The sequence below is a fragment of the Myotis lucifugus genome, unplaced genomic scaffold (assembly GCF_000147115.1).
Source record: "Myotis lucifugus unplaced genomic scaffold, Myoluc2.0 scaffold_158, whole genome shotgun sequence".
NCBI classification, from domain to species: domain Eukaryota; kingdom Metazoa; phylum Chordata; class Mammalia; order Chiroptera; family Vespertilionidae; genus Myotis; species Myotis lucifugus.
The window spans coordinates 2,128,557-2,156,554 of NW_005871206.1; the positions used below are offsets into that span (position 1 = coordinate 2,128,557).

Sequence of the window (27,998 nt, forward strand, 5' to 3'; positions counted from 1 at the left end):
TGGACAGGGAAACCAGGAGACAGGACTCAGGCACACTCACCGAGGGGTTCCAGACTCCAGTGTGGAGCCCTCCCTTTCCCCAGGCTGAAAAGGAGGACCCAGCCTATGGGATCCTCAAAGGACGATCCAGCAGCAGTGGAAACACAGCCATTGTCCCTGAATTATACCCTTCGGGATCTAGAAGCCTTGATGAATCAGTGACATAGAGCCAGGGCAGGGGTGTGGTTCCAGTGGGAAACCAGGCCTGAAGAAGGGATGAGTTCCTGAAGGGCGAGGAGGCTGTGGCCCGCTGCTGAGCTGGAGCAGGGCTGTTACTTCACTCAGCAGGAGTCGGGGAAGCTAGGGATAAAGTTCAGGATGTTCCTCTCTCCATGATAGTATTCAGGAGATAAGCCTTAGCATGCTTAGGGTGTGAGCCTCCCATGTGATCAGAGGCAGGGCGTCCACAGTCCACCTGCAGACAGACCAGGGTCAACTGGAGTGAGAGAGGCACAGGACAGCGAGAAGGCCATGCATAGATCCTTCTGGCCCTCCAGACCGCTCTCCCACCCGCCCACCCTCACAAGGAGGAGGACCAGAGGGAGTTCCAGAAACTCCTGCCCCAATTGCTGTGCAGCTGTGGGGTTCCAGGAACAATGTCTCTGAGGTTGGACCCATTTTCTTTATTGGGCCTCTAGGTAGTGACCCTCTCTTTCCTCTCCACAATCTAGGGTGCAGGGCAGAAGGAAAAAAGGAGATAAGTTTACCATAAGGAGAGCAGGAGGAGCATCAATGAGGAAGGAAAGAGACAGAAGGAATGTTATGAACACACTTGGAGCCCAGTGCGCAATTCGAAATTGCGCAGCGCCGCCCACCCTCGAGTCGCAGGTCCGGCCCTGCCTCGCTCCCCGGGCCCCACAGCAGCCGCGGCCGCTGCTGATCAGGCCTTTCCCCAGCACAGGCACGCGGAGGCCCCTGCCACCCCACCCCCGATGCTACGTGCGCAACCTCCTCCCGTCTGGTCGACCTGTTATAGCGTCTTGGTTAATTAGCATATTTCTCTATTGTATATATAGGTTGGTTTCTACACACACACACACACACACACACGCACACACACAATCTGCCTAAGAAATCCTATCCTATATAATAAAACCCTAATAAGCAAATCGACTGAACAGCCAAACGACCAGTTGCTATGATGCACACTGACACCAGGGGGCAGATGCTCAATGCAAGAGCTGCCCCCTGGTGGTCAGTGCGCTCCCACAGGGGGAGCCGCTCAGCCAGAAGCTGGGCTCACAGCTGGTGAGTGCAGCGGCAGTGGCGGGAGCCTCTCCTGCCTCCGTGGCAGCTCTAAGGATCCTGGGGAATGGGCCTAAGCCGGCAGGTAGACATCCCCCACGGGTCCCAGACTGCAAGAGGGCACAGGCCAGGCTGAGGAGACCCCCTCCCCTACCAAGTGCACAAATGTTGTGCACAGGGCCTCTAGTAACTAAATAAAAGCAAATTTTTCAGTGAAAGCTAGCAGCATTGTAAGTTCCAATAATGAACAAGTTCCCAGGATGTTCTTTAGTTTCCTCTTTTGTCTTAAAAAAAAAATTGATTGATTGATTGTTCTGGTGCTAGAAGGTTGGAGGAAGATAATGGAGAAAGCAACTACTTGGGGGAGGGGATGAGAAAGGTAATTGGTTAAACTAGTGACTGCTAAAAAGGTACACAGAACCAGTTTTTCCTTTCTTCTCTGTTTTAATCCAGTGCACACTCGCCTCCACCCCGTGGGTATCAACAGTTGCTGAACCCCTTCCTAGCACTGAGAGCAAAGACTGACTTGTGCCAAGAATTTTGCTCATGTTCTCACTAAGTCCATAAAACAACTTGGTGAGGTAGATGTTGGTGTTCCGGTTTTACAGATAAGGAAATTGAGGCTCAAGTTATTCACTCACTCACCTAATGTCACAAGACAAAGCAATCGATCGGGGTTTCTCTCCAAGGCCTGGGTTTTTTCCACTACTCCGCCCTGCCTCCCTCCCTCCGCCCTGCACAGCAAATTCACAGATGTGTGTCACTGCCGGGGGAAGGTAAGAAAACACTGCTCAGGGCAGTCTCCAGGGGCTCAGCACAGTTAGCTCCTTCCTCTCCAGCTCATATTGTGATGCAAACAGGGCTGGTTCCCTTCCCCCCTAACCCCCAGGCCTTTGTCATTTGTCCTGCGGCCTAACCGCTCCCATCTCTACCCTATCCCACACACTCCAGGACCTCAGTTTCCTAAGTCTCAGCCAGAACATTATTTTACAAGGACACTCGCCAACCTTGAAAGACGAGGTACCCCGAGGCAAAGAAATAAAATTATTGTGGTTGAACAGCGTGATAGTGCAGCGCCATCTAGTGGTGCTGGGGCCCACGGCCCAGGCCCTGACATTTTCAAACAATCAATACCTCATTATTAACCATCATCACGACCTGGTGTTTACTTTTGGAGAAATGTTCAGTAGCAAGGGATGCCCATGCACTTTTCTGCATGTTTCAGAAGCCTGCGATCCTAAATGCCACAATGACTGTTACACAGTGTCCTGCCCCAGAGCAAACAGGAGGGAGTGGGAATTGATTGTCTATCTTTTTCATCTGAGCTGCTCACCAAAAACAAAGCATCCCTTGAAGCCACTGACCTTTCACTAACTGCTGGGAGGAAAATGCTTGATAAATAATAAAGAGACCACTACTGGATGGTGCTTAGAAGCATCTTTTAATTAAAAGAACTGAGCCACTAGAAGGTCAGGTGACTGACATTTAAGTCCCAGTCCAGTAAAAGCATCCATCGAGGATAAAACTAGACCCAAAATGTAATTGCATTGTCAGCTAGCATTCGACAAGAATCCCCTCTCTGTAATCTGCACAGATGGAGGGGGCAGTGGCTGCTACATTTTGTAGGGGACATAACACTTAACTTCCTGCCTCCTTTGCCTTCCCCTAGCAACCTTTTCATCTTCCTGCTGCAGCAATAACCACTTGTCTGGCTCAGCATCTCCACAGATGCTGCTCCAGGGCTGGGCTCATCCAATCAGAGACCCGCCTGCCACACTGAGCGCTACCCTAGCAGTGACATGAAAGCCATTTCTTGTCTTTTCCACAGGAGAGCAGGTGCCCTTCCTCCATCAGCCAAGGTGACCTCAACCAAGTTGCTTACTGAACCTGCTCAAGCATCCGTCTCGCTGAGCACCTTCAAAGACTCAAAACACGCAGCTAAACTAGCTGGTCGGTCCTCCACCTTTTGGCTCTTCTGGAATAGAGTTCAGGAGCACAGAGACCAGGAACAAAGTAATAACCCCACTCCCTTTACATGACTCACCTTCTCTTGTTCCTAGCTCTACAGTCCTCTAGATGAGGCCAGCTTGTGTTAACTATCGCAGCCACATCATGTCACATACCCTTAGCTCCTATGCAGGCAGGAGAACTGCCAGCCCAGTTCTGAGTCAGGCATGGTCAGAGCTGAGAGCTGGGAAGGACGGATGAGGCCCTGCACTCCCGTGTGCCTCGTCCGGATTCCCAAAAGCAGAGGCAGGCACCCGTACGAGCCTCCGAGAAAATCTTGTCATCCCACTGGGATGACTTTGTTTAAAAAAAGAATCCAGTGAATGTTTTTAAGTAGCGAGCCATCATTTATTTACTTAGAGAAAGGTATCATTTTAACAAAATTAGGAATCCCTGGGAGGCACCGATTTTTTTTCTGTAATAACATTTTCATTATCTGAGAACACTAAGTATTGTACAAAATTACAAAAAGAATTGGGCTTGCCTTTTAAGGACACACAAATCAAGGGTCAGGTCTATCCAGCAAAAGCAAAAAGAGAACTCTCTAAAACCTGGAGAATCCAGGGCCACTTACATGGGCCTCGCCATTTAGACGATGGAAGATGTGGGACCTTGTTCCCTTTGCTGGCTTTCTCATTCCTCCTGCCCTTTAACTGAGAGCATTCACCTGGCTCAGCCCCAACATCTGTGTCTCTCTATACTCCCCTTGGACAGCTCATTCATTCTCCTGGCTCCAATGCTTCCTCCCCTTCTCCCAACAACTGACCCATCTCACTGTCTGCCACTGGAACGTTGCTCCGTCACCTCTAACGCAGTAGGTGAAGTATTGGAGCTCTTCCCCACCTGTTTGTTAGTGATGCTATTGACCTGGTCACTCAGGCTTACCACCTTGGAGTCTCTGTCTCCCACTGGAATGGCTGCTCAGAGAACAAAGTCTCTTCTTCTCACCTTCGTTGCCCACTCCCCCAACCACATTCTTTATATCACATCTGGGCAAATCTTCTTTTGACCTGACACTGTTTTCACGGTACTTCCTGGTTCAAACTTTCTTATACCCAGCTGAATCCCTCTGTAGAGTTTCTGAGGCCACCATGATCAGATCCCATCCTACCTAGTCAAACCTGCTTTCCACTCCTCCTCAAGAGTCAAAAAAGCACCTGTCACATACCTTACAAGTGGGCTCTGCATTCATTATACCCATTAATTCTCACGATACTAACTAGAAGCCCAAGAGACTGTGACAGGCACGAGGCCAAACCAGTAAAAAATGGAGTAGCCAGAACTAGAACCCAGATCTTCAGCCTCATCTTGTGCAAATTTCACTGTAACCAGGACACATGCCCTTCAGCTCAGCAAACCCAAGTGGAGGGCCTACTCCTGAAAGGCTGTGCCATGCCTCAGGGGGCTCAGTGGGTAAGAACTTCTGCCCTTGTTGACACTCTGACGTGGGAGAGTAGCTACGTCTCTGGAACGAAGACCAGGTCAATCGGGCAGGAGTCCAAACAGTGGGCCCGGTGTGCCAGCTGCGGGGCAGTGAGCGCAGTCTGGAAGGGGCTCGAGAAGTGATGTGAACATTAGGTAAAACTTCTGAGCGGAGATACCTTTTGAAAAGGACAGTGAAGGCACAGTGGTGGCAGGGGGTTGCTCCTGGCAGCAGCAGCCACACACGCCACTTCAAACCCCCAAATTCCGCCTCCCCTTCAAGGATCTCCGTGCAGTGTCCCCAGACTAGTCCATGGCCCATCTCTCCCCCTGACTCTCCACCACACTCTCATGATTATAAGGATTCTTGTTCATCTTATTATTTTCAAAGTCACGCTGGTCCTCCCAGTTAGATGTTAAGCTCCTTAAAGGCAAGAATGAGGTTCCACCTCCAAACGACAGAGTCCGGGACCAACAGTAGGAAGAGTTCTGAATTCAAGTGACTTCACACCTTTCACTGGGATTCAACAAAAGAAGGTTTGCTCTACTAGTAACGGTTGGTCTCTCCCCTTCTACCAGGCCCAGGCCTTCCTGGTGAGTCCCAGTCTGGCTTAACAAGATCCTGGTGAGTGGGCATTTTCATTCACGGCTGGTGGGAGGCTAAGTGAACAGTTTCCATGGAGGGTAATAACAAAATTGAAGATGAGCTATCTCTTGACCCAGCAATACCACTAAGAATGCACCCCACAGCTATACCAGCCTATTTGCAGCACAAGGAAATATAAAAACAATGCTTTTGTCAACTGGGCTCTGATTGGGCCACACAAAGGATCTCTGAGACATATTAAGTGGAAAAGCAAGGTACAGGACAGTATGCATAGTGTCCCCGTGTGTATGCCCAAAATATTTCTGAAAAGGAAACGGTGATAGCAGTGGCCTTGGGGAAGAAAAAAATGGGTGGCTGGGGGACAGGGGTGGGAGTCTGGCTGTCGCCTTTAAATTTTGAACCATTACATGTATAATTTTTGAAGAATTATTCAACAAATAGCTTTTTAAAACTCTTCAACATTATGGAGAAACTGCCCTTTATTGTTTTTTAATTGTCTTATAATGTTTTGTACTTCTCACTGTACATTTCTGATTTATTCTTATATATTTCCTATTGATATTGTTACAAATGGTATTGCAGTTAATTTAAAAAATAAGAAACTGCCCATTAAGCCCCAAAAACATCAAGTTTAGAGAAGTAATGAGTGACCCCTGACTGTTCCTCTGAACAGAACCATCTCCTCCACCTGCTAAGTCCTCCCAAGGTCTGGCCTGGCATTGAAACCAATGGTTGCCTGCTGTCGAATGGGTGAAATGTGTTGCCCCTCCTAAAACAAGCATTCCCAAAGCAAGAATTGCAGAGATAAAGGTTGGGGGAGGGGCAGTGGGGGAAGCATATGGCTGAGAAGTGCTTTTGCCTCACGTAGTCACTCACCTTCCATTATCTGAGCACCATGTGCCAGGAGGTGTACAGGCTGAGATGTGTGCCCCACCCTTCGTCTACCAGGAGACAGAAGTGACTGTACACAAAGAACACAGGGTAGAAAATCTAAACAGGTTTTAAAATAAGAAATTTCTGAAGCAGTTTATTACCAGTAGCTGAAAACCACTTCTCCTACTCAGCTTCATCACAAATGCAAAGGGGCCAATCTCAGAGCAATATGCCACTTACTATTCTTTATTTTTTCAGAGGAAGATAAAAAAATCAATGATCTGAGAAAATCATCGATCAGCTGCCTCCTGCACGCCCCCCACCAGGGATTGAGCCCAAAACCCAGGCATGTGTCCCAACCGGGTTCATGGGTCAACACTCAACCACCGAGGCACACCAGCCGGGCTCCTTGACACCAGGGAGGCCGGTGGGGAGCATCATCTGAATTGGCTGGCTCCCTCTTGGCAGTCCAAGAGATGCATCTGGATTCAGTCTTGAGCTGGATGTAATTATTCACTCATTCAACAAAGCCTACTATGTGTAGGCCTGTGCTAATTGTCTCCAGCAGAGCCAATCCATGAGATTAAAGTTATAGTTTTGGCCTTTGGCTATTTTCACTGATCGGTTCTCACTCTTACCGAAAAGCATAAGTCAGGTTGGCCTCTCAAGTTGAAGGTCAATAGTTCCATAGCAGCAAGTACAAAGAGTACCTGCACATAGAAACAACTGACCAAGGAGCCACATTATATGTATAAGTAAAAGTCTGATGGGTCCAGAGAAGAGAAACATACCAGAGAATAAGAAACAGCCAGCCCACATGTTGCTTAAAAAAAATTTTTATTAATTGAGAGAGGAAGGGAGAGGGAGAGAAACATCGACGTGAGAGCGACACATGGAACGGCTGCCTTCTGCACACCCCCTAGGATCCCGGGGATCAAGCCCTGATCCGGAATCACACTGCCAAGCTTTCCATGCGCAGAATGATGCTCAACGGCGCTGTACCAGCCAGGGCGCCAGCCACATGTTAACACCAAAACCCAAGCAAACCTGCTCAGAATGAGTCCCATTCAAACTGCGCTTATAAAGGTTTCCTGGTGCTATTTACAATGTTAAAGTAAATTTACATTATAAGCAGCTAAGGAATTCTTTGTTGAAGAGCGTCCTAACATAGAAGTTCACATAACTGCTTCTTTCAAAGCATGATACTGAGCTTTATGACAACCTAGCAACAGGAACTAAAAGACAGCAAACATAATGCCTTCGAGATCCAGAAACATTTACACAGCTTAACTGTTGAAAATAGTTCAACATTCATCCAGTGAGCACAGTTTGGATGTCAGTACACGTGGTATACAAGTTCTTCAGGGAGGTGAGGGGCCTTTCGACTGCTCTTCTGGTGCCTCCAAATGCTGGTCCTGTTGAACTTCCTTCAGAGGCTGGATTTTTTCCAACAAAGTTTGGAGTTTGACACCCGTGGGTTCAGATTTCGAGGAAACGTGACTACTGTCCTGTTGCTTAGAAGACCAGACAGAAGTATGTCACAAAGATGTTATTTTCACTCAAGTATTTGGCTGAAGCTATATGATTTAGGCACATTCTATCACCGACTCAAAAATTTAACATTAATATTTCAGGTCAGGGCGAGGGCAGGCTAGAAGAGGTCAATGGGGGGGGGGGGGGAGACACATATATAATACTTTCAATAAAGTTTTTTAAAAAAATAATATTTCAGGTCAAATTCTGTTCTAAACAAACAAAAACATGATAAAAATCTCTACAGAGGCACAATTTCAAAAGCCCTAATGACAACTCACTTGTTCCAAGTCTCAGTCATAACCACAAAACTCCAGTAGATTCTATCTAAAAGTATTGGACCTGGAGTTCAGGAACATGAGCCGAGGTTGGGGAAAGAAAACCAAGCCTTCCTTTAACCTCTGACAAGAAGACAACTAATCCTAATAACAATTTTGTTTTTTTTTGTTTGTTTGTTTTTTGTTTTTTTTTTAATATATTTTATTGATTTTTTTACAGAGAGGAAGGGAGAGAGATAGAGAGTCAGAAACATCGATGAGAGAGAAACATCAATCAGCTGCCTCCTGCACATCCCCCATCGGGGATGTGCCCGCAACCCAGGTACATGCCCTTGACCGGAATCGAACCTGGGACCTTCCAGTCCCCAGGCCGACGCTCTATCCACTGAGCCAAACCGGTTTCGGCCTAATAACAATTTTGATAATAAAATACTCACAGCCCTTGCTTCTCCTACTCGTCTTAAAATGACACCTTCTGCCAATAAAGCCTTCCCTGCTTCCACAAATAATTTCTCTTCGTCTGTTTCTCCAAGTTTCTGTAGCTCTAAGTACTTCTCCACAAACCTGGAATTCCAAGCAGTCATGTCTTAGGTCTGTATACTGAGAGTTGTCAAAACATGCTGTTACACAGTGTCAAGCATTCCCTTAACAGACCCCCTTATAGAAACACTGTTCTTTAGTACAATTCAACAAAAATCCTCAAGCTGATAACTACATTCTTAAAAATAAAAAAATAACTCCCCCAGGGTTTATAAAATGGCTTACCGTTGACAGGTAGACTTGAAGTTTGGGTTGAACAGATCAAAAGCTTTTTGACCAGATCCATAGGTTGAATAAAATTTCCTGGGAAATACAAACAGCACCATGTAAGTCTCCAATTATAGATCATGGCCAAGAACAAACCAAGAAATAACTGCTAGGCCCTGAGGAGTTCATTATAACATCACCTACACAGCCCAAGCCTAACAATTTTGGGGTTTTGTCTTTAAGTGGTGCATGCACATGGTAAATACGTCAAATGTTACACAAAGGCATCCAGGGAAAAGGGACACTCCTCCTCACCTCTGCACCCCAACCCCCCAGTTCCCTTCCCAGGAAGTAACGCTACCCAGCTGCTTGTGTATCCATCCAGGAATATTCCACTAATATACACACATATAGGCACCTATCATTCCATTTCCAGCCACATTGTTTAACCTCAAGGATTGTAAGCACTATTTCATATCTTGCCTTTTTTTAACTTAATATTTCTTAGAGGTCATTTTAAATCAATGCACGTAGATTATTTCCAGTCCTTTGCTATTCTAGACAGTACTGCAATTTATTTCTTAGTGCATTGTGCAAATAAGTTTGTGGAATAAATTCATAAACATGGTATTAGGTCAAAGTATGAGCAATTGCCAAAATGCTTTCCAAAGCATTTGTGCCAATTTAACACTCACACCAGTAGTATATGACAATGCCTATTTCCCCTGACCAAATTATATTTTCCAACTTTATGGTCTTTGTCAATTTGATAGGTAAAAATTATAACTCATGGTAGTCTTGTCTTTTCTTGTGAAACAGACTGAGTATCTTGTCATGTTTAAAAGCAAACCCAATTTCCTTTTCTGCAACCTGTCCATGTCTTTGCTGATTTCCATTTGGTGGTCTTTTTCTTATTGACTTGTATGCAAACTTTATAGCAGTAAAAATAAGATATTAGCCTTTTGTCATACATGCTGCAAATTTTTCCCCAGTATATAGGCTGAGTTTTTATTTTGCTTATGGTACATTCTTTATGCAGAAAATTTTAATATTCTCATTTATGGCTTCTGGGTTTTATGTCATTCTTAGAAAGGTCTTAATCACTCAGACTATTTGTAAAGTTCTCCCATGTTTTCTTCTAGTACTTTTATGATTTCACTTTTTTACATCTAGGTTTTGATACCTCTAGAATTTACTTTGTTATAAGTTCTTAAAAATATAAAACACCATCACCCCCCACCCAAAAGCCGCAAAGATAGATATTCAAAAACTATTTAAATACAAGGTGTTATTATTTTGGCATTGATAGTAGTAAGAGAGAGAGCTATAAAATATTCCACATTGTCCTATCACATAAATTATGTTAATGTATAAATGAACCTGGAAAGCATGCTAACCATGTGCATCCAATGCACCTGAGCAGAAAAAAATGTTGGAAAAATACTTAATACCCCAAAGACCTTGTGTCCTATCCTGAAAATTTCCAAGTAGAACAAGAACATACTTGTTTTCCTACCTCAAAGGAGTGTTGTGTGGGGAGGAAAAACACCCTCAAATGAAAGGTGCCTGGACTTCCATAGAGAATATAACTATAAATTCTGTTTTCTTACATCCAGGAATAGGGGTAAGGATAAGGAACATGTATTAACTTCAGTTAGGCACAACCTCCGATCCTAACATTTAACAGAAAAGAAACCATACCGATTCCCGGCATAACACTAGCTGACAAGTATTTGAGGGAAAGGGCTTTGTCAGTGACCTCCCAGGTTACTGCCTCTGTAAGTCTCAGAGGCCACGTGACTAAAACGGAGAGAAGGATACCTGCCTTGCAGGGTTAGAGTCAGGCCAAGTAAGACGTTTGTTAAGTGCTTAGCAGGTGCCTGATGCAAAACAGATGTGCAGAAACAAGTACCTGCAATGATCAGGCAATTGCTGGACCCCATATTCTACTTCTCAGAGCTCCTGTCTCTCTCACATGGGGGAGGGAATTGATTCCCTCGTTTTGTACAAGACCTTCTCCAAGGGCAAGCCCGGACTCACTGTCTACACCTCTCCTCCCGCGGTCCCCGCACACCCTCCGGCACTCACGCTCTAATCAGGTCCTCGTGGTAGAAGATGTCCTGGATGGGAGCTTTGGCTTTGCCGTATCGCAGGAGGGGCCTTCGGAAGACCGGCTCCCTCAGCGGGGGGAAGGCGTGATAGATGTCGAACCAGAGGGGCTTCTCCTTCAGGACCCCAGCCCGCATGAGGTCCCGAGTCCTTAAGGAAGGAAAATAAGGAAGGTCAGCCCGTTACAACCGCCTCAATCAGTCTGGTCACAGTCTGGGAGGGACATCAGGAGATCACGGAGCCGAAAGGAGGCGGAGCAGGGTGTCCCCACCTACAGGTAAGACAGTTCCATACTCCCAGCCGGCCTAACCGAGGTCGGGGTTAGGTCCTTCTACACCCCTGAGCGCGGCCCACTTCCTCGCCCCGTCACGTCACATGCACACACGGCTCAGCCAGACCCGGCCGCCTCTTCCCAGAGCCCTCCGCTCGGGGAAGGGCGCGGTGCGATCGTGAACGTGGAAGACAAGAAGGTCAAGGAGTGACATCCTCCAGCACAACCGTTCGGAAGCAGGAGAGAGCACTCAGGCCTCCCCCGGCGCAGACACCGCACCCTGGAGCATGCCTCGCCCGCCCAGCTCACACCCACCCAAGCGGAGCCCCCGCCCGGGGGGGCACCCTCAGCCCATCCCGGCTCCGAGCACGCACCGCGAGAAAATGCTGCCCACCGTTTCCAGCCGGCTGCCCGCCATGGCCGGAGCCTCCGACCCAGCGCGGTTAGCGGCGACCGGAACCGGAAGCGCCAGCCGCCCGGCAAAGGAGGCGAAGCTGCTGGCCGAGCGGCGGATCTAGGGCTGACGCCGCGGCCCCGCCGGGAGGGCGGAGCCAGGCAGAAGCAAAGGATGGGCCGAACTGGCGCGCTTCTGGGCTACTTGCCAGGTTCAGACGGGAGCACTCCACAGCCGAGCCGAAGGGGAGGGAGCGAGCCAAAGCCGGGCAGAAGCTGTAAATGACCAATCTAGGGGAGGGATTAACGCTAGTGCAGCGGTTCTCAACCTGTGGGTCGCGACCCCTTTGGCGGTCGAACGACCCTTTCACAGGGGTCGCCTAAGGCCGTCCTGCATATCAGATATTTACATTACGATTCATAATAGTAGCAACATTATAGTTATGAAGTAGCAAAGAAAATAATTTTATGGATGGGTCACAACATGAGGAACTGTATTTAAAGGGCCAGAAGGTTGAGAATCACTGCAGTGGCTGCTTTAGCCTGTCTGGCCTCAGGGAGGCCACTCCTCTTAGGTGGGGCCGCGCAGTGGGCCGGTGACGAGGTGAGAGACGCAGCCCACGTCCTAGGGGAGCCCCCAGGAGGTCTCCAGCACCAGGCCCCACCTGTGCCTGTTTTGGTTGGAGTCACAGACGACGCAAAAGGAAACCGAGGCCCGGGGAGGGGAGGCACTTGCCCAGAGTCACAGGGAGCCCAAGCCTCCGGCTCCTGCTGTTTAGCGCTCCCCACTGAACCCTTGGGCCCCGGGGCGCCACCTGCATCCGTGCTCATGAGGATGCTGCCAGCAGCTAATGTTTCCGCCCCGGAGGAGGCGTTGCTGCTAGCTCCTCCTTGGAGCTTGAAAAGTAAGAGTGTGCGGAACAAATTCCAAGAAGGAAAATGAATAACCTGGGGAAAGTCACCTGTCAGGGTTATCTTTTGGCCCAATAACCATACTTTGGGTACAGCACCCCCATAGGAATTAAAGCACAATTTCATGGGGATATTTGTGCAGGGATCGTCATTTGCAGCATTGTTTGTGGTGGCAATAATAATAAGTGTGGCTAATGGGAAATGGCTGGAAAATCATGCTTCATATATTCTATGGAATCCTATGCAGCTATTAAACGACTTAGTTTCATATATATTTACCTAGATCAGTGGTTCTCAACCTTCCTGATGCTGTGACCCTTTAATACAGTTCCTCATGTTGTGGTGACCCCCAACCATAAAATTATTTTCGTTGCTACTTCATAACTGTAATTTTGCTACTGTTATCAATCGTAATGTAAATATCTGACATGCAGGATGTATTTTCATTGTTACAAATTGAACATAATTAAAGCATAGTGATTAATCACAAAAACAGTATGTAATTATATATGTGTTTTCCGATGGTTTTAGGCGACCCCTGTGAAAGGGTCGTTCGACCCCCAAAGGGGTCGCGACCCACAGGTTGAGAACCGCTGACCTAGATGAATGCCCATGACTTACAGTTAAATGAAAAAGGAAGTTTCAGAGAAACACCTTTAGGGGGACCCTAACCTGTTAAAAGACAAAAGAAAACACTTTGCATGTATGTGTTTGTGTTTGTAGGAGGACAGAAACGTGTGGAAGGTCACAGAAGGCTGTGAATTTTACTCCTGGTAAAATTGCAGGAGGGGATGGGAGAATTTTTTTCTTTATTTATCCCTCAGAGCTTGACCTGTCAAGAGTTTGTATTTATATTTGAACTTTTGAGTCACATACACATAAGATGTCTCCCAGGAGCCCATCATCTTTGTCAGCAAGAAAGAGCATCCAGTTCTCCCAGTCTCCCTGCTCTGTGGGAGGCTGGCGAGGAGGAGGAAAGGAATGTGTGATGAGTAGTTAGTGCTTGTTGTGTTATCTTACTGAATCCACACACCCACCCACTAGGTGGCTATTATTATCTTATTTATAGATTAGAAAGTGAAGCCTTAGGGAGTTAAGTCACTTGTCTGATAGGTAACTGACACAGCCAGGCTTCCAGCCCAGCCCCGGCCCTTCCCAGAGCTCCACACTGCCTCCTCAGCGAGGCCTCAAGCTGGAGACTGGTTGACAGAGGAGGTCAGGCAAAACTGACCCCAACGGCAGGGGACAGGGTGATGTGAGGCCCAGGACTAAACTGAGAGGTGTGCATCACTGCTGCCTCAGGGCCCTTGGGAACAGAGAAGAGAGAACACAGCTCTGGCCACTGGGCTAAGTGTGGAGGCTCCCGTCTCCCAGTCCTAGGAGGGTCTAGAAGACTGTGCTGGAGGGAGAGCAAGCACACTCCCAGCTAAATATAGTCTTCCCAGGCCTCATAACAAGTTTCTAATTCCGTCCAAATCAGAGCTAGTTGTCAGCCCAGGCCACAGACACACTTCCCTTCTCCCACTCAGGCCTGCCCCCCAGAGGCCACTGCAGGTACCGCCGCTAAGGAATTAGAAGGGTTTATTCCACGTTCAGGGAGGAAACCCGAAGGCCCAAACCCTCACTAGGGGAGGAATTTCAAAGCAAGAATTTTCTTGAAAGATTCTGTCTCCAAACACAGTTACACCCTGAGGTGCTGGAGGCTAGGACTTCAACATAAGAATTTTTGAGGGGCGCCATTCAGCCCATAACGTTGGAAAGCCCATAACATTGGTAAGTTCATTCGCCCACCTAGATCCACAGGTACGCTGAACCCTTCTCCCTGTCCTGTGTCCCAGGAGGCTGATTTGTATGGACTGTACCCCCCCCAGCCCCTTGCCCTCTGTTTCTAGTTGAGTTCCAGTTGGTAGTGCCAGTGGGAGGCTTTGGCAGGGGACTGGAAGGAAGCAGGAGAGTGAAGCCAAAATCTGCTCCCCTGAACCCTGCCCCGCACAGTCCAGGAACACGAAGTCCCAGCTCCCACCACACAGCCTCTTCACACAGCTCTCTCACCAGGTTCCAGTCACTGTTCCTACCTTGTCCCTTCAGACTTAGACACAGCAAACAGTGCCCCTCCGTTACTAGCCTTGGAGTCTAGGCCATCCCTTGTGGCTTCCCTACACTCTGCCCACATCTTTGTAAATAATGCCCCCGGGAGTTAGTCTGACAAAAAGAGGAAGAGCATCCCCAATAGCAGAACAGCTTTGGTAAGTGGAAATCCCAGCATATTGATGAAATCATTAATATTGCTACTCGCCTTTGGCAGAAAGCCAGGATCGGGGGGAATCAGCTGTTGCTTTCAAAGAAGAGGAAAGCGATCGTATGTATTCCACACACAATCAAGGAGCAGGAGGACTCGGGCAAGGAGGAAGGTATTCAGAAGGTATTTCACCTCCAGGCTGCAGACACTCAGCCAGACTGGGTGACTGTGTCCCCAGGACCTGCTCCCTCCCTCCCTCAGCTTATCTCTCTCACAATTTGGTGTTGTAACTGTTTACTTGTCTGTGTCTATCTAACTGGGCCTCTCTGAGGGCAGGAATCAGGGCTCTTATCTCTGCCTCTCACACCCAGTCTGGTGCTTGGCTCAGAGCTGGCTCTTCGAAAGTGTTTTCTAGCGAACAGCATGGACGGAATAAAGCTAAATTAGAATAAATGAAGATGCAGCCAGCTCAGTTCTCCCTTGCTGCCTACTCACATCCAGCCCTCTTTCCTGGAGGTCTTACCCAAAGCTGTGATTGGATGGAAATAACCCTGCACGTGGGCATTTCCAGTTCTGGCTGTCCTCTGTGCCTCACTGAGGGACAGATCTCTTTTACAAACCTCTGGGCCTCAGCTTTGTCATCTGTAAAATGGGCATAATCATAGCACCCACCATATAGCCTTGGTGTGAGGAGTCAGTGGGTTAACACCTGCAGAGTGCTTAGAGCAGTGCTGCTGCGTAGTAACTGCTCAATAGGCGTGATAATGATTTCTGACCATTCTATGATGCTTAAGAGCAATAAATCACAATTTATTGAATCACACCTACAATTAAATCACACCTAGCAATTTGCAAGACATTTTCACATAGCTGCCCATTCATTTCTTCAGCAAACAGCAGCTCTGCCCCCAAGGAGAATGAGTTCAGGCAGAGGAGAGAGAAGCACGGTAGAGACCTACACCTGCCCTGGGAGGTCTGTATGCTTGTGCCTCCTTTTGTAGCCAAGGAAACAGGAGCTGGAGTACTCCAGCTGGAGCAACACTCTGGCCTTTTATTATTGAAATCACTCTGCTGGAGTTTTCCCAGCGGGTGGGGACCCTTGAAGGCAGGCAGTTCTGGGCTGGTGTGGTGTGGGCCCTTCTTTTCTCGTGAAAGGCAAAGCAACTCAATCTTTAATGTGCTCCTGAACCTCCTGGGGTTCTTGGGAAACACAGATTCTGACTCAGCGGGTCTGGAGTAAGGACTGAAACTCTGCATTTCTCCTTTTTAAAAAGTATATGTTTTTATTGATTTCAGAGAGAGAAAGGGAGGAGAGGGAGAGAGAGAGGGAGAGAGAGAGAGAGAAATATATTGATGAGAAACTTCTACCAGCTGCCTCCTACACACCCGCTACAGGGGATCAAGCCCGAACCCAAACCTGTGACCTCCTGGTGCATGAGACCATGCTCAACCAACTGAGCCACACGGGCCAAGCTGAACCCTGGCATTTCTAAGGTTAATGTCAATGGTGACCGTATCCACAGACCACACTTTAAAAAGCAAGGTTATAGCAAGGCAGACTCGTGCTGAGTTTGTACTGAGCTTCCCAGCTCTTTAGTTCAGAGTCCCTGGAATAATTCTTTTGACCTGATAAGGAATTGCGACCATCTACTCTCCAGAAATGACAAGCAGGGGAAATGCTGGTTATGCGGGGCCTGAAGCTTGTATAATCTTAGTGGCCCTTTTAAGAAAAAAAAATCTTTGTTTTGCAAATTTTACAAAATATAAGACATGTGGACAGAGTAAATTCCCTTTGTTTGGCTCAGGCCAAAGAGGTACTCACATCTTCCTTCTGAAAAAAATGATGTTTGGCCTCTCAGTGGCCAGCGAGTGACACTTGTGAGAGATAACCACCAGGTGGCAGTAGATTTACACAGTCCCCTCTACCCCCCTCTCCTGCCTCACTCATCAGAAATTTCCAAATTTTCCTCCAGCTGCCCCAGCCAGCTAATCCAACAAATTAATCTATGCTGTGATAAAAGGGCAAAAGGAGTTCATGTGCTTCTCTTTCAGTAGCATATTTTCCATTTAATGGAAATGATAAGAGATTGTTTTCTAAACCAGATAAAGAATGATTAATAGGTGAGTTCTGGCCACACTAGGGTCATGTATCACTATGGAGATATGTTTAAACAGGGGGACCTTTCTGTGCTCCACAAATTGCACCTATGCAGGCATTCTAGATCTTACCACCTGTTCCCCCACCCCAATATATAGTTTAGTGTTTAGGCACCAGTTCTAGAGTTCAGCTGCCAGGGCTCAAATCCAGGTACTACCACTTACTAAGGATGATGTTAACACTTCTGTGACTCAGTTTCCTGATCTGTGAAATGGGAGTAATACCATTGATTTTTATATAATCGATGGGGATTAGGCAAAATAACATTTAAAGCACCAGAAAAGTGACTAGCATACAGTAAGCACTCGTAATCGGCTCTCATCTTTATCATCCCACACTTTGCCTGCCTTTTACCAACCAAGTTCTTCTCCTGTCTTTCCTCCAACCTCAACCCCCTACCAGGTGCCTCAAAGAACAGAGGGAGGATTGAGACCCCAACCTGGTAATAACCACCAGGCCAGGTTTTCTGGGCACAGTGTTCTCCAGATTTCATGACCTCCCCTCAAGTTGGGGCTGAACCCTAGGGACAGCAAAGCATACAAAAGGGGAGGGACACCGGCTGGACCAGACTCCAGATAGCCTGGCTCAGCATTTTTGCAGGAGATAAATCGGTGAGTATCACCTGGTGCTTACCACGAGCCCGGGATCTGCAGGTGAGCATGGTGTGTGAGGGCAGATGGCTGGGTGGTCATCTGGCCCAGCCCAACTCCTTCCTGGGACCTTTACGCACTGCCCGTCATGGACAGAGGCTTCCTCTCCTGCACTCCTGTTGGATTCAGTGCGCTTTCTTTGCCTTCTCTCCCCACGCCCTCCTCTGTGGTTCCAATCACTCTCACTCTCATCTACGCTAACAGGCAAATGGTGAGTAGTTCTCAAACTTTGCCGCATATTCATATCACCTGAGGAGCTCTTCCAATCTGATTCCCGGGCTAAATCACAAAGCAATTAAACCAGAGTCTCTGGGAATAGGCCCCACGCGTCAGAGGACCAGTGTTCTAGAATAGTGTTTCTCAAGTCTTGATGCACGTGCAAGTCACCTGGTGAATTTTTGTTGAAATGCACATGCTGGTTCAGTAGGGTCGGGGTAGACTCTGCAATTCTGTGTTTCTAACAAGCTCCCGATGATACTGACCCTGCCGGTCCACAGACCAAGCTTTGAGTGGCGAGGCTGTAGAACTATGGTCCTACCACGTGAGCATGTAGCAGAGCCTGGGGAGGGCTTATGAGGATCCACCCCCAGGTTCAGGTTCAGGAGCCCTGGAGTGGGGCCGGACTACATGCATGTCTAACAGCTCCCAGTGACGTCAGTGCTGCTGGCCCACAGGGCACACTTGGAACGGCAGAGGTGTAGGGGATGGAGCCAGGCTTAGGAATCTGCTTCCCACCTCGCTAGCTCTGGGATGCTGGGCAAGTTATTTAACCTTTCTGAACTGTCATTACGGGGCTAGGTTAATTGGGCTAACACGAGACACCTAAAGGACTGCTTAGTGCGCCGGTCCTCCAATTTGATGGCCAACTTGAATTACTGGAGGAGTTTTCAAAGTAACTAACCTATGGTTGTTGATTTCACTGGTCTGGGGTACTGAGCATCAGGAATTTTTTTTTTTAATTACTCAGGCAATTCTATTGTGAAGCCAGTACTATGTCCTGGCCTGGCACCATGGCTCCCAAACTTTGGGTACATCGCACCACCGGTTGCTGGGCTGCACGCCCAGAGTTGCTGGTTCGGCAGGACTGAGAACTGTCACTTCTACTACGGTCCTAGTGCTGCGGCTTTGTTGCAGGGATTACACTGGTCCCGGGCTATCAGCAACGAATGTACAGAGCTGAGGTTAGAGGCTAATCTTGGTTTGTCCAGGCCCAAACAGCAGGTTTGGTGGGTCACCAGCTGCCCCGGGTCCACCAATCTACAAGCCCACCTCCGTCTAGGAGGGCGGGGGAGAACCTCTTGGTAGGGAGGGGAGGAGCCTGCGTGGTTTGTCCCGAAGGAGAGGGTGGGGTCACTCAGCTCAAACATGGCATGGGGGGGGGGGGGCGGAGTGGTGGCCTTGGCCTGGGTGACGGGGCCCAGAAACAAGATGTGCAGGTGGAAGCCACGGGAGGCCTCTGGGCTCCACACGGGAAGAACTTTTTAACGCTGAGAACTGCCCCGTCTGGAAAGGCACCCGCCTCCTCTCTGGCGGTGAGCTCCCTGGCGTGGGAGCCGGTCCAGCTGAGCTGGGAGCGGGGGAAACGAGGTATTTGACCTGGAAGATGTCTGCGGGCCCTTTGAAGTCTGAGACTGAACATCCCTGCAGCCTCCAATCCGGCCTTTTCTCCAGCGTTCTGTTTATCTAAGGAGGTGACAAGCCGGCGCTGTGGCTGGGGGCTGGCTGTCCTGTCGGTCTCCTTCGCCCGTCAGCCAGCGGGTTGCTTTCCCGGGTTGGGGAGGGCGGGGAGGCCGCCTCGCAGAGCAAAGCCAGCGGGCGGCAAGTGTCACCTCGTGAGAGCCGTGCCGGGGTCTGAGCCTTCAGTTCTTACAGATGCTGCGGCTTAATGGGCCCCAGGCAGGTGGCGCACCGGTGCGCTCCCGGGGCTAAACCCTGCGGGACGGAAGAGAGGGTGCAGCCCACGGGGCCGGCCACATCAGAGCACCAAGAGAACACCGAGTCTTTATTACAGGAATTCTAAGAAACAGCCCCAAGAGAAAACCCACACGTAGGAAAAAAAGAAAAAGGAAAACACTAATAAAGCAACACACAGACGCGGGGCCGGCGCTCCCCCGCGGTGCGCAGGGCTCTAGCTCAGAGCGTGGCCAGAACCACAGCCCAGGGGTCCTCCTCAGCCCCTCGGGGTTGGGTCCGGCTGGAGCGCGGGCTGCGGGGCCTGGGCGCCCTCGTCTGGCCGGCGGAGGGTGGGCCGCCCCTCCCGGGAGGGCTTGCCCCCCAACTTCCAAACGTGGTCACGTGCAGCCGCGGCGGCGCGCCCGGCCCCTCCCGCACCTCGGGACGCGGAAGGAAAGAGGTGCGGGGGGGGGTCGCCTCCGCCTGCGGTCCTGATCGCCCGCCACGCCCTCGCCTTCTCGGGTGACTTGAGGTCACCTTGCACACTAAAAATGAGGTGAGCAATGCCCGACCCCCGAGAGAATGGGCTGCTTCCACAGTCCGGGGCGGGGTGGGGTGGGGAGAGAATAATACCTTGGCTGCCCAGGATCCCCGTCTCCCCCGAGGAGAGGTCGGCGCGCTCTCATCCCTCCCGTTGGCAGTGGTTGACGCCGGGTAAAGGTTCGCAGAAGCGGAGTTCTGTTTCCTCCTGGGATCATTCACCTGGATCTTGGGCTCTCGACAGGGGCACCCAGCAAGCCCTTCTGCCCCAGGCGCCCCCACCCGGACTGAAAGCCTCGTCCCCTTGCCCCACACTCCTCCTGCCTAACCAGGTCCTCCAGCTCCGGGGCGGCCACCTCCCCATCCCTGCTGGGGGTCGTGCCAGCCCTAAGGAGGCAGCCTGAGGGGCCCAGGAAGGTAGTCAGCAGATGCCTCTCTTTAGTGGCTCATCACCCCTCAGAGGGGGCCCGGTGACTGCCCAGGGCTCTCCCTCCTGGCGCTCTGTGCAGGGGCTGTGCCATAGAAGACAGTGGGACTCAAGGGCTCAAGTGCCCAGAGGGAGCTGGGGATGGGGTAGGGGATCAGGCAGTGTCTGTGGCCCAGCAGGGATGACAGGAAAGGCTGGGAGGCAGGGGCTCCACCATCAGGCCCAAGGGCCTCTGGGAGGGTCATCCTGCCCTTTGTGGCGCTCCAACCTTTGCCTGTTTCTGTATTTTTTTTTTTAAAGAAGGGGTTTGGATCCTGCATTTCCACTCATTGCCCATAGAACAGACTGGCTACAAAAGGGGCCCTGGTTGGCCAATCACCACCCTCCCGCCCCGCCCCGCCCCCCCTCCTTCCAGGTCCTTCCTCCAATCACAGCATGCAACTCCGAAGTTCTAAGTCCCATTGAAAGTGGCAGTGGCTCGGCTGGACTGTGGCCGGAGAATCGCTGGGCCTCGGTACTCAAGCACCATCTGTCCGTCTGTCCGGCTGCAGCTAGGCTCTTCAACTGGGGGCCGGTATTGCTCTCCGGCTGCCTCCACCGGGTCAGATCATCTCCAGCGAGGAGGAACTGTCATCTGGTAAGGAGAAGGGATGGGGAAGTCTTTTCCGGTGAAGCCCCGTGGTCCTTACCACTGGTTCCTGGAGAGATGGTTTTGGGCAGAAGCTACCAAAGACAGAAACCCTCTCCTTCCTCTGAGGACTGTGTCGGCCTTGGAACTCTGCCTGGACACACACACACACACACAGATCCAAGCTCCTAGAAATGGTCCAACTTGCAGAACACCAGGGACTCTGGCAGCTAGAGATGGAGTGGGGGACTAGAATTCTGGGGGAAGCCGCTGAATGGGAGGGCTGAGAGGAGGCCAAGTGCCCAGCCCTCTGTGGTACAGTAGGAGCTCGGATGAGCCAGACTAGAAGCCTCGGTAGCAGCAGAAAAGTAAATGGGGGTCAGAATTCAGTAGGCCCCACGGTCCAGCCTGAGGAGTTCATAAACCTTTAGGACTCAGAAGACCCATGCAGAGAGCAAGGATAAATGAACTAAAGTGTTCTGGTGATGGAGTGAACAGAGTCGGGGCGGTGAAGAGACCAGTGGCTGTTAGCCAGGTGATGAGAAGGAAAAAGTAAGAGAAATGACGTGGGGAAGTGATGGGCCTTCAGTGCGTGGACATCTAGAGCCAGAAAGACAATCGTGGGCATAGCTGGGGTTATGGAGCTGAGATGGAGATTCAGATTTTGGAGCCAAATGCACAAAAGTATTACTGATACTGTAAAAGAGGGTGGTGGCCATGCCATGGTGAGTGAAAAGATATCTCTCTCTCCTTCTCTCTCTCTATTTTTTCGTTAATCCTCACCCGAATATATTTTTCCCATTGACTTTAGAAAGAGTGTAAAGGAGGGAGGGAGAGAGAAACATCGATATGAAAGACACAATTGGTTGCCTCCTGCTCGCACCCCAACCAGGGCCAGGAATTGAACCCATAACCCAGGTATGTGCCCTTGATGGGGAATTGAACCTGGGACCCTTTGGTGTGTGAGGTCGATGCTCTGATTACTGAGCAACACCGGCCAGGGCAGGCGTGAGAAGATTTCAAAGAGGGTCAAGGGCAGAGCTACCAGGAGAGCTAGGATTGAGGGAGTAGGAGGAGTAATGGGAGACGGAAAAGGACCCTGAGAAGATAGATCTCAGGGTTCTGGGGCCATGGGAACCAAGGGAGGGCAGTTTCAAGAAAGACGATGGGCACAGCATGAAGAAGAGAGCACCAGAGGACACAGCACAGGAGGAGGCCTGACCTGGCAGGTGCCAATCTAGGGAGTGGGAGGGCCTGCCAGCCTGCAGTGGGTGAAAGAGGAGGCCACTCTTTTGCAAGTTGGGTGATTTTTAAGATGGGGAAGAGGGCCGAAACCGGTTTGGCTCAGCAGATAGAGTGTCGGCCTGCGGACTGAAGGGTCCCAGGTTCGATTCCGGTCAAGGGCATGTACCTGGGTTGTGGGCACATCCCCAGTGGGAGATGTGCAGGAGGCAGCTGATCGGTGTTTCTCTCTCATTGATGTTTCTAACTCTCTATCTCTCTCCCTTCCTCTCTGTAAAAAATCAATAAAAATATATTAAAAAAAAAAAAGATGGGGAAGAGGAGGGCGCAGACTTGAGGAAGGAGCTGGAAAGGGAAGAGCTAGAAGACTCAGGAGAGAACTGATGGGCTAGGTCCTGTGCGGGAGTGGCTTTGGACTGTACGTGTTTTCCCTGGGGACCCATGGGAAGGAGACAGCAGCACCGAGTGGGAGTGGGGGCCTTTCCAGTGGCTTTATGGGAGCCTTCTGGAGAAGTGAGAAGTGTGGGTGCAGCAACGTGAGGAAAGCCTGAGGGAAGTGCCTGGTGGAGGATGTGGTGGGGAGTCACTAGAGGTGATGTGGAGGCCAGACGCCCAGGCTGCAGGGACAGGGCACTGGTAACTTCCTGGCTGTGTCCTCTGCGCGCTGGTTTGCCTCGTCGCCTCCACAACTATCCTGAGGGTAGCACGTATTCCTGCGAAGCCTGAAACAGCCATACCTGCCACACCGTCAGCTCAAGAAACGGGGACAGGACAGCAGCTGGGGGAAGGGGCTGGAAGAGGGACAGGTGCTCCTGAGTCCTGGAGGAAGTGACATTCCCTGCTTTCTCCCCCAGGGATGCACAGGAGGAGAGGAAGAAAAGCAGCCTGCGGCCAGGGCTCCAGCCAGAATCAGAGCTGACCTGAGAGGGGCTGTTTCCTCATCTGCTTGCGGCAAATGCTACCCCACCCACCCCAGCAGCCATGGGAGAGTTGTGTGTGTGCACGGCCAGGGTGGGCCATCCCTGTCTTTTCTACATTGTCCTCTCAGTGTGCTGTGTGTGTCCTGGACTGTTTTCTCAACGAGGCTGTAAACTATTGGAGAGTAACGCTGATTTTTTCCCCGTTTCCAGCATCTGGAATTGGCAGGTATGCTTATCCTTCATGAAATAAATAAGTAAGTAAAAGAAATGCAAAAGACTAGTGTCCAACAGAAGCTCGTGTCCCCTGCCACAATGAGGAGGGAAGAAACTCAGGGCCTGCCCTGTCCAGTTTCCTGGTGCCTCTGGACTCCTGCAAAGGCATCCAGGGTGTGGGGCGGGCAGCCCTGGGCAGCTGTGGCTCCAGGCCTTACCTCTTACTGTCCTTCCCTTAGGGCTTCCTCCACCTTGGGCACCTCCTGCCGCCTGCCCCGGAAGTCTTCATCTGAAAAGCAGGGGGAAGCTGCCTCATCCTCCACCCTCGGGTCCTGGCTCAGCCAGGCATGTCCCCAGGCTGAGCAGGGGCACATGCTGACCCCTGGGGGAGGGGGATGTGTGGGTCTGGTGAGAAGGCAGCAGGGCACAGGGCAGATGAGGACACCGGTCTGCCAGCCTGGCTCCAGCCCTGAGCTCCACGACCTTGGACAAGATTTTCCCTCAGCTTCCTCATCTATGAAATGGGACTATCCAGTGACCTCCAAGGCCCCTCAAGCCCTCGTTTCTGGATGTCTCCTGACCACCGAAGGTCCCTCTCTCAGAGGCATAGTGGGCTCCGAGGCAGTGTCTTCTGTCCGTGTGGCCTCTGGGAGGGACTGGATGAATGCTAAAGGCCTTGGGCCCAGAGACCGAACCTGCCCGGAGCTTGGTTCTCAAGATGACGCCTGTCTGCCCCCGACACTGCAGAGACTACTGCCTAGCAACAGCACCTGGCTCTCTGTGCTCCAGGTGGAGATCTAGGTGGAGGTGTGGCCGGGGCTCCCTTTCAGGGGTGGGAGGAAGGGAGAGGCAACATGGTCCAAGTGGGAGGACCCATTTCTTTGGGTCACCTGCCCCCCAAAATCCTTGGTGTGTCACCCATGAAACACCCAGGCCCTCTTCTTGGAGGGCCACTGACCACAGGCAACTTCGAGATCAAGCCACCCCACCCTCCGTGCCTACCACAGGTGTGGCCCTCCACGTCGTCCAGGAGATTGGCTGTTGACGCAGCAGCCCCCAGCCTGCCCGGCCATTCAGGAAAACTGTCCCAGGGATGGGTGGGCACTGCCATAGGACTCCAACTCCCTGCCCTTAGTCCTCCACCGCCCGCTCCAAGCTCAGGAAGCTTCCACCACACCAGCCTTATCCCCCAACACCCCCCCCAAGGTCTCCCCCAGACTCCATTCCTTTCAGCTGGGCAGCCAGGCCCTGACCCTCCCCTACCTCCCCTCTGGTAACAGGGAAGCGATTCGCTCCCTGTTCCCCTTTGGCTGTTCAGCTTCTAATATCCGGGGCCCTATTTGACAATCATGGATGGGAGCCTGGGTAAAAATGGGGAAATCCTTATCTTTACTCGAGGAAGTGAAAGTGAGAAGGCAGGGCCAACCTGCTTGGGATGAGGCAGAGAGATCTGGGGATCAGTGCAACTGGAGAAACTAGGGAAAGGTTTGCTGATTTCAGCGGAAGCACCATGTTTTCTCCCAAGATGTCGTTTACTCCAGGCAAAAAGCACAAAAGCTGTAGGACAATTCTAAGCCTCCAGGAGGAGGGGGGCGGTGGATGCTGGCCCTCTCCCCAGGCCTGGTCATGGTGGTGGCGATGGGCACAGAGAGAAGGGGCAGCAGGCTGGCAGCAGGGCTCAGGGAGAGGGGAGGGCCACAGAGCCCGGGCCCAGGGCTGAGGGAATGTGCAGCCTGGGGGAGCCCAGCCCAGGGTCCCGGTGCCCTTAGGACCCACCACTCCCCCCCAGGGCCAGGCCAGAAAGGATATGACTGATGCTTCAACAAGTGTTTCCTCTTTGACTTCCTCATCTTGGTCTTCTCCGAGAAGGCCCTGGCCAGTTCAAACAGCTTCCTCCGGGTGGCTGCGGGCAGAGAGACCTGTGAGCCAGCAGCGGGAGCACCAGGGAGCTGCCCACCAGGGCTGGGGGGCGGATGCGCAGACTGGCCCAGGAGCCCAGGGAGCTGGGGAGGTGACGCTAGGCTGGTGCCCCCGGGGAGTGAGGCTGCCGTCCTGAGTTGGCCTGCAGGGGCAGCACAGGCTACGGGGAGCTGGACCAGGGACAGCTGGCAGCCCCAGATCTAGGTATTCCTTCTCAGCTTGACAAGCGGCAATGCCTCTTGGCTTTCTTTCCCGCCGCCACCCCCCTCCCCTCGCCACCTCCAGAGTTGGTTCTGGGATTTCCGTGACTAATCCCAGATTTTCCTTGAAATGGAGCCTGGAAGGATGGCAGCCTCACTCACACATGGGTGTGTGTCTGTGGAGCGGTGGGAGGGGCGGGGCAGGGGAAGGCGAGCCCTGGCTGGCGGGACTTTGTGGGAAGAGGTCACGGACCCGCAGGCCTCTCGCCTGCAGAAAGTGGGCTTAGCAAAGACCGCCCCACTCAGGCCCAGCTAAGCTCCCTCAAGCCACAGAGAATAGTAAAACTTGGGGGGAAGAGGAGGGAGGGCGGGTGCAGCACATGATTTTTCTGCAGACAGCTCAAGAGGATTTAAAACTTAATTTGTATCCAGACTCAGCTGCAGAGGGAAATGAGGCAAGAAGGCTGAGGGAGCCAGCCTGCGATTAAAATGTCGCTTGGGTTCACCAAGAGTCGGCTGCATTAAAAATTCCGGGTGGCTCCCTCCCACCCACGAGGCCACAGGGCCTGTGTGAGAAGATCGGAGAAGGGGACATGGGCTGGACTCACATTTGCCCATGTGTTTCAACTTGTCCCTGAATAAGGCATCTTCAGACACGGCGGGGTTGGCGTCATTGGTTCCTGGAAGGGGGAGGCACCTCTGAGGGCCAGCTAGAGAGAAGAGTGAAGGCCCCTGCCCTCCACCCTGCCACTCGGCTAGGCTAATCCGAGTCACATTGTTCACTAAGTCCCCTGTGAGTCGTTCTGATCCATCTCAGCGGCCCTGGTGTCTATAGTTAATTCAGGATCAAGGACAGAGGCTGCTGTTAAAACCCTCAGATGCACATCTGGTGGGGCCTGAGCTCCAGCCTGTTGCTTATGAATCAGTTCCACAGGATTTTATCCTGCGAGCCAGTATTGGCTGAGCTCCCCACCCCCTGGTCCCCGCCCCCACTCCACCGCACCACTCGATCCAACCTGTGGATCTCGACCCCTTTGGGGGTCGAATGACCCTTTCACAGGGGTCGCCTAAGACCATTGGAAAACACATATATAATTACATATTGTTTTTGTGATTAATCACTATGCTTTAATTATGTTCAATTTGTGACAATGAAATTGGGGGTCACCACAACATGAGGAACTGTATTAAAGGGTCGTGGATTAGGAAGGTTGAGAACCACTGTAAGGTCTGTGGATTCTGTCTCTGAGGAGGGCAGCCTGTGTGTGTGTGGAGGGCTCTGGTTGGCAAAGGGCCACTACGCACATATATAGGCAAAGTCCAGGTGTTGAGTGTGGAACAGGGGTCTCTGGGTCTCTTTGCCCCATGTTCCCAGCCTGACCTCGTTTGTGCATCTCAACAGGCTGCTGTCCGCCCCCCGCCCTCCTTCAGCCACTTAGGGCTCCTGGAGGCATCTGGCGCACTCTTGAGGCAATTCTTGCTTCTCACCATCTTACACATGAAGCTCAAAATTCCCTTCCCCTAATATAACGGCAGGGTCGAGCCCATGATAGATATTCCCCAACTACCAGATGAATGAATGAATGAGTGAATGAGTGAGCGACCCCTTCCCAGACTGGTCTTGCCCTTCTCCTCCCGATGCATTTGCTATAATCAACAGAGTGTCCTTAGCTTTGCTGGTAGCTCTACCCATTTCTTAGATATATCTCCATAAGCTCCCCCTGGGGCAGAGACCAGGGCTTGGAACTCTCTTGAGTCCTTCTGTCCCTCCTCCCCACATGGATGTTATGTGTTGTGGTGTGTCCCATTCTTGCCCATGTTCCAGACACCTCTGAGGAGTTCAGCCAGCATGTTAGCCAATCCCGGCTGTGGGCTCCAGCAGCTGCTGGATTATAAGAATTCAGGGCTGCTAACTAGAGGGGCCACCTCACTCTACAGTGAGTGCAGTGGGGGGACAACACCCTCCCGCCAGCCCATCTTGTCACCCTACCCCCAACTCCAAATATGCAAAGCACAGCTGGGGGCTTCTCTCCCAGGAAGGCAAGGTTACCTGGGGCAGGAGAGGGGAAGCCAAGGTCATTTCCCACAGCCACGCTGCTGGACTTGGATTTCTGGGACTCGTATTTCAATCGATCTGGAAAAGGACCACATTCAGGTCAGGGAAGTGAACGCCTGGGCTGAGACCAAGGCAGTGGTTGGAGGCCAAACCCCTAGACTCGCACACAAGCACACACAAAAGATGTGCACACACGTCTGCCGGCTGTCAAGGAACCAGTGATATCACAGAAACTACTGCCCTGACAAGCACTGGAATAGTAGAGTGTCAGAACCAGGAGGACTCTGAAGATCATATCGTCTAACCCCTTTGTTTAAAAGGAAATGCTCAAAGACCCCCAGCACTTTTGCTACAGAACTGGGGCCGGCCTTGGGCCTCTGTCTAGCCTACCCTTCTCCCTCCACACCTTGTTCCTCCCCTATGACATGCTGTCAGTCACACACACCCCACTTGCCACTGTGACCTGTAAGACAGAC

The 27,998-nt window shown here is 51.1% G+C and overlaps 2 protein-coding genes and 1 pseudogene across 5 annotated transcripts in view; all 3 read right to left on the bottom strand.

Moving 5' to 3' along the window:
• The window catches only part of LOC102439561, a 14,003-nt pseudogene extending 10,124 nt beyond the window's left edge, over window positions 1-3,879 (bottom strand).
• A 3,444-nt stretch (window positions 3,880-7,323) lies between these two features.
• Window positions 7,324-11,651, bottom strand: MRPS23 (mitochondrial ribosomal protein S23). Of its 3 annotated transcripts, none has more exons than XM_006095605.3 (5): window positions 11,506-11,650; window positions 10,840-11,010; window positions 8,770-8,847; window positions 8,442-8,568; window positions 7,324-7,701 (listed from the first exon to the last, which is right to left on the bottom strand). In XM_006095605.3, exons 1-5 carry the CDS (start codon window positions 11,547-11,549, stop codon window positions 7,555-7,557), a joined length of 567 nt encoding a protein of 188 aa, XP_006095667.1. In that variant the 5' UTR covers window positions 11,550-11,650; the 3' UTR covers window positions 7,324-7,554. The 3 variants fall into 3 exon arrangements, with proteins under 3 accessions (XP_006095667.1, XP_006095666.1, XP_014317145.1); XM_006095604.3 differs by having other exon boundaries at window positions 7,324-7,707; XM_014461659.2 differs by lacking the exon at window positions 7,324-7,701 and adding an exon at window positions 7,965-8,148 and having other exon boundaries at window positions 8,411-8,568; window positions 11,506-11,651.
• An 8,977-nt stretch (window positions 11,652-20,628) lies between these two features.
• CUEDC1 (CUE domain containing 1) overlaps window positions 20,629-27,998 on the bottom strand; it is a 57,727-nt gene continuing 50,357 nt past the window's right edge. The window contains exons 6-11 of one of the 2 annotated variants that reach the window (XM_023759622.1): window positions 27,517-27,600; window positions 26,075-26,176; window positions 25,156-25,249; window positions 24,349-24,407; window positions 23,565-23,635; window positions 20,629-20,977 (exon numbers count right to left, since the gene is read on the bottom strand). In XM_023759622.1, the coding sequence (XP_023615390.1) occupies window positions 23,568-23,635; window positions 24,349-24,407; window positions 25,156-25,249; window positions 26,075-26,176; window positions 27,517-27,600 (407 nt within the window). In that variant the 3' untranslated portion in view covers window positions 20,629-20,977; window positions 23,565-23,567. The remainder of the gene's footprint in view (window positions 20,978-23,564; window positions 23,636-24,348; window positions 24,408-25,155; window positions 25,250-26,074; window positions 26,177-27,516; window positions 27,601-27,998) is intronic. The other variant, XM_014461658.2, reaches the window with a different exon arrangement.